Source organism: Diabrotica undecimpunctata, chromosome 4 (assembly GCF_040954645.1).
Source record: "Diabrotica undecimpunctata isolate CICGRU chromosome 4, icDiaUnde3, whole genome shotgun sequence".
NCBI classification, from domain to species: Eukaryota; Metazoa; Arthropoda; class Insecta; order Coleoptera; family Chrysomelidae; genus Diabrotica; species Diabrotica undecimpunctata.
In genome coordinates this window covers 159,396,742-159,402,941 of record NC_092806.1, presented here as the reverse complement: position 1 = coordinate 159,402,941, position 6,200 = coordinate 159,396,742, and the positions used below count along the sequence as shown (strand labels likewise).

The window sequence follows — 6,200 nt, the reverse complement described above, 5'->3', positions numbered from 1 at the left end:
AAGAACGTTACGGCCTTCTCCAGCTGATTCTCCAAGGGAAAGTAAATGGTAAGAGAGGACCGGGAAGAAGACGCATTTCCTGGCTTCAAAATTTACGAAAGTGGTATAACACGACTACCACTGAACTGTTCCGCGCTGCAATAAATAAAGTAAAGATAGCCGTGATGATCGCCAACATCCGGAACGGATAGGCACTTTAAGAAGATATAATAGGTACCAAAGTGATCTGGACTTATTTTTCCAGTCCTTAGAACAATTTAAAAAGAGACTGCTATTTGTGTGATATTAGTTTGTATTCAAGTTAATTATTAGTTTTTGTTAAACTTTACTAATTATTTTCCAATGTTATGCTTACTTTGAAAAAAATTTATAATATATATTTCGTTCCAATGTTAATGGTATATCCATTAATAAATAAATAAACAAATAAATAAATGTACATGATAAATAAAATACTTGATCAAGTGTATTTTTTTATTCCAAATCCAAATGTATTTGATAATATACAATAAAATTACATAACGAATTAAAATACAGTAAGTGTTGACTGAAACTTGGAAACCGGGAGCAGGTTTTATTTAACTCGAGGGCAATCGCCAAACACAACAGAATCACATTTACAAGATCATAAATAAAATAAATTATATTACCGACTATATGAAGAAGGGATACTATATATTAAGTAGTTTTTTTGTTTATTGATCATGAAAATAATTTTTGAGTCACTTATTCTTAGTTTTTTTTTGCTGTTTTTTCAAACTTCCACAAACAATTTTTGTTAGAAAGTGAAAATACTAATATCTATTGTTTAATAAAATGATCAAATGATTTCCCACATTTTTAAATATTTATGCACAAAATAAAAAGGAGTTAATTGTTTCTAGTACATAAAACCAACCAGTGATTACAACTTATTCCATATAGATTTTTCTGTTTCTTGAAATCTTAGCTTCTATCGTATTTGACCAATCTGGTGACAAGGACTATTATTAACACAACCTATAAAGAGTCACTAGTTAAATAAAACATTTACAACTGGACAAAACATTCTTTGTAACAAAAGTTGAAAAGGCGTCTTAAAAAACAGTCCAACATTTTAAAAATCCCACTTAATTTACAAAACAATCGTTTCAAAATGGAAATCTTGACAACTGGCGACTAAGAAGTTAACAATGTAATTCTGAGTGTAAATTTCAATAAGAAATCATTTTTAGTTATCAAAGAACACAGAAGTCAAACTATTTCAGTACGATAGCCTCTCAAACACTGTTTAAGAAGGTAACCTAACTAAAAATATATAATTTACAATGAATGCATGTAATGATGTTCAAATTTACATTGCCAACAAATCTGATTTTATTAATCACAGACCCTACAAGATTCTTCCAACAAGCAGTGGTAAGTCACTTACAAAAACAATATTTATGTAAACTATGTAAGATCTGAAAGGAATCAGATAGTTGCAGTGTTGCCAATAGTTCCTCAAACATTAATATCCTAACTCAATGACAGAACGAAATGGAAAAATACATAATTAATCAATATATTGTGCCAACCAACGGAATCCCTCTCCATAACCTTGTCTTTTGAGTATAGAGCACATAAATAGTTCTAGAGGCCTACCAGGTAGATCATTTCTAGCTACTTTGCCTTTGCCTGTTGTTTGGCCAAACAAGCCAAATCTAGTTCGTAGTTCATCCTCTGAAGCAGCACCTGGGAGATCAATTTTATTACCTAAGATAAGTATTGGACAGTTGGAAAGAGTTTCATCTGAGAGGAGGGCATTTAGCTGTTCCTGGCTTTCTACAAATCTTGAGCTAAAATAGATAAAAAAACATAATTTTAGTTTTTTTGGTTATTGTTGCCTAGAAATATAAAAATTATTAGGTTTTTACACTTTCTCATGACTCCAATCAGAGTCAAAGCAGTCCTTTGCTAGGTGCGCATGACTCCTATCATAACATAACAACATAACAACAATATCTTTATTTTTAGAAAATAATATACATTCCGTGAACATAAAATTATTTAAAAAAAACAGTGTCACAAACGAAAATATTATTTACTTATTCCTAACCGTTACATATACAAATATTCCTCCACAGAATATGGCTCAAGAGCTACCAGTAATTTAAATATTTGATGTTTATACAAACTTAATCTTTCCTCCCTTTTAATAGGTTCAGGCAGTTTATTAAACAATTTGATGCAGCAATAAAGAGCGTTTTTTTCTGTTATACTTAACCTGTGTATTGGAATTTTATAATTATATAACCTGGTATTTACTATACTATTGGGCTCAAAGTTCCTAAAGAGTATTTTATTCTTATATAGAAACAGTAAGCATTCTTGAATAAATACAGCATAAACTGTTAAAAATATTATTACTGCTAAAATGCCCTCTACATGATTCCCTACTTTTTAAGTCAAACATAACTCTGATTATTTTTTTCTGAACCAGAAATACATTATTTATGTTCCTACTGTGGCCAAAATTTATTAGACCATATCTAAATTTTGCTTCAAAATTAGCATGATACACTGTTTTTAATGAGTCATATGCCTTTGATAGGTCCAAAAAGAGACCCAAAGCCATATGACCAATCTCAGTACATTTCAAAATATCCCAGACAAATTGAAAAATCGCAGTCTGAGTTGATTTTCCCTGTTGATAACCATGCTGATTTGCACTAATAATATGACATTTTGTTAAAAATTCTGTTATCCGCCTATACATAGTCATTTCTAAGATTTTTGAAAAGGAACATAGAAGGCTAATTGTCCATTAGTTATTAATTAATTTAGGATCACCCTTTTTGTAAACAGGTGTTACTATGGCAGTTTTCAGGCATTCAGGAAATACACCAGATTTTAGTGAATTATTTATGATTGTAGTGAGAGGATTCACTATCTCCTTTATACAAAGTTTAAGGATTTTAGTGGGTATTTCATCAATTCCACAACTCATTTTGTTTTTTAAATTTTTAGTTATATCCATAATTTCAGTTTCTGTCACAGGTGCGACAAACACTGAATTTATGTTACTTGCAATGTTATCTTTATATTCAGTGTATTTTAATTGAGATAAAGTGTTATTTAAAGTAGTATTTAAGTGGATCATGTATTTATCAGCAATCTCTTGAGGACTACCCTCTACTTTTATTGAATTTACACTTTTTAATTGACCATTAATTTCACTAACAATTTGCCACATGCATTTATTTTTGTTGCCAGCTTCAGACATCCTGTTTTCATATAGCTTTGATCGTTTTGTTATTAGTTTCTTATTATATTCTGTTTTACCTGTCTATAGGAATCATAGAATTTATGGTTAACTCTGCTCATTGTAAACAAGATGTCTAAACGAGTCTTACATTCTATTATCTCTGGATCATCTCTTTTATTAAGGCCTTTTTTACGTTGCCTAGAATCTAACTTTTTAAAAGGAAAGCACTGATTGAATATATACAGAAACTGATTTAAGAAAGTATTCCATTGATCATTTACACATTTGTAACTTAAATTAAGCCAGTCATGATTATGTAATTTACTTATAAAGGTTTCAATATTATTTGTACTAAAATGTCTTTTCATTTCAAGAGTACTCGTTTCTGCTTCCTCTACTTGAAAAGTAAATTTTTGGGCAGAATGATCAGAGATTCCAGCGTGCAAGACTTCTACTGACACATATGATTGCATATTTGTTAGTATGTTATCTATACAAGTTTTAGATGTGGCAGTTACTCTAGTGTAGTCTTCAATTACATGACAAATATTATATGAGTTAATTAACATACAAAATTTTACTTTATCTAATGTGTTATTCTTAAGATCGATATTGAAATCTCCCCCTATAATTATAATTGTGTTTTCTATCATAATTCTTCCCAGTATAATATCAAATTTGTTTAAAAAAACTGCCAGATCGCTACCTGATGGTCTGTAAACTGATGCTATAATGAGTTTGTTATTACCTATATTAGCTTCACATACAGCACACTCTATTACCCTATCTACTGATAACTCTTGTGTATCCTTTCTTTCCTGGCCAATGATGTCTTTACTAAGATATATAGCTGTTCCTCCATGTTCGTTCACATTATTTCTACAATGACTAGCTGTCAGCACAAAATTGTTAATTCCATATTCACTTAATTCTTCTTTAGTTTTCCAATGTTCTGTTGTGCACAATATTTTACAGTCACTGTTGTTTGTTAGAAGTTCTTCTATTTCATCAATACAATTTCCTATGGATTGGAGGTTCTGGTGGATGATACTTATATTCTTTGCTCGTGTGACTGTGTTTTGTATTTCAATTTCCTTGTGTTGATGTGTCTGGTGCTCTCTATTTTCTCCTATGAAAAATTTCCACCTCGGTCATCTAGAAAATCCTTATGATGAAGAATCTGGAACCTTTTTATGCCAACACCATTAGGCCAAAACTCTGGTTTATACATGTCATCCTTATATTCAAAGGGAGCCGATACAACAAATCTCTTCAACATATTTTCTTGACTTGGCAATTCCTTTACCATAATAGACTCTTGTTGCATTTTCCTCTTTTCTATTAGAAATTTACATATCTCCTCTTGTTTTGTTGTTCTCTTCACTCTATACAAGTATAGCCACACATAAGGGACAGTAACCCATTGATTTTTAAGGCAGTATATTTTACGCCTCTCCTGGGGAACACATCTCGAAAAAATCCAGCAGCAAATGTGTTAAGTTCAAACAAGAGTATATAAATTTCTAAATATTACTCATAATATACAATGTAAACTATAACTACTTATTCAGATAACAAAAAAACAAAAAATCATGTATTACTTGTCATTATTATAGTAACTGTGTGAATTGTTTTATCAATACTTTCAAATATAACATAGTCATTTAGCATCTAATACTTTATCATGTCAAGGTTATCTAGAAATCTCTACATTTTAATCAACATTTTGACTGCATACTTAATCTATTCTGAATTATAATTAATTACAATAAAAAGAAATTCATTTTTTCTTAAAATCTACAAGGTGTTGACAAAAACAAATAAGCTAAACAAAAGCAAATTTTCTGCAATAAGAACATCGTAAAATAATTTCTTAAAACACTTCCTGTGCTCAAAATCGGATAAAAATACTCTGAAATTAATATGTATGTGTCAAAGGTCTAGGTTATTGAATCAATTATTTCTGTAAATAACAGAACAAAAAGTGCTTTGTCAATTTAACAATACATGAAAATTACCTGTCGTTGGCATCAACAAGGAACACTATGGCATCGACTGCTGGAAAATAGTCCCTCCAAACTCTCCTAGCTTGCTCGTGGCCCCCTAAATCGAACGTCGTAAACCTCATGTTACCAATGGAAAGCTCTTCTGATGTGGGATGTAACGTGGGAAGATGCTGTGCCAGTCTGTCATCCTTGAGCATATGTAGAAGGGTAGTTTTACCTGCATTATCCAGTCCTAAGAATAATAGTTTTCCAGATTTCTTCCATAATCCTAGATATCCCAGCATTCCCGTAAACCAGTCCCACAGAAACATTTTCGCACAGTTTTTTTAAATACAGATGGGCTTGAAAAAAGTTGTTTAATGTTTTGCGTTGTTTTTTGTTGGCAATAGGACTTTGGAGCCCTATCTTTTTCAACGACAAATTATAAAGAAGTGACAGACGATGACAAGGTGAGTTGGAGGTACGGTTGTCAATGTCATTCTTCTTTTTCATCGAATATAGAGTACGACAACTACTACAAACCTCAATGATTGTAACGGCGCCTAAAACTAGACAACTATATTCCCACTAGCGAATTATTGGATGTAATCTACGTTTAGTACTTATTTAATTAAAATAAATTAATTCTTACGCGTCACAGTTAAAATTTCTCATATTTATTTTGTAGTTTATCGATTTATATTAAACTGTGATTATATTTCGATGGATCGAGTTTATTTAATTTAAATCTTGGTTGTAGGATCCAAAAATATCCAGGTTATTGCAAATTGAATAATCCAGAACAATATTTAAAAAATGCATCAATATTCGTATTTTTGATTTATCTTTATAGATATTCGATAATTGTATCGTATTTTATCTTATCAAAGGCTCTTTTATTGTCACTTGACCAATTATTTTTACGTGTAAAAGTTTCTGTTCTTATTTCATCTTTTGCTGCTATTTCAATATCTTCCTTTATTCTGGTT

General features: G+C 30.7%; 1 protein-coding gene across 1 annotated transcript; it reads right to left on the bottom strand.

Annotated features, from left to right (window-relative positions):
- Nucleotides 1–460: 460 nt before the first annotated feature.
- On the bottom strand, nucleotides 461–5,682 carry LOC140440331 (small COPII coat GTPase SAR1A-like). The gene is made up of 2 exons (XM_072530768.1): nucleotides 5,245–5,682; nucleotides 461–1,817 (listed from the first exon to the last, which is right to left on the bottom strand). The coding sequence occupies exons 1-2, from the start codon at nucleotides 5,541–5,543 to the stop codon at nucleotides 1,535–1,537; spliced, it is 582 nt and encodes a 193-aa protein (XP_072386869.1). The 5' UTR covers nucleotides 5,544–5,682; the 3' UTR covers nucleotides 461–1,534.
- Between the last annotated feature and the right edge of the window lie 518 nt (nucleotides 5,683–6,200).

Coding starts and splice junctions, on each gene's coding strand:
- LOC140440331 (XM_072530768.1), bottom strand. CDS start 5,543: ATGTTTCTGTGGGACTGGTTTACGGGAATGCTGGGATATCTAGGATTA. Junction 1,818..5,244: donor CTTGTTGATGCCAACGACAG/GTAATTTTCATG, acceptor TATCTATTTTAG/CTCAAGATTTGTAGAAAGCC.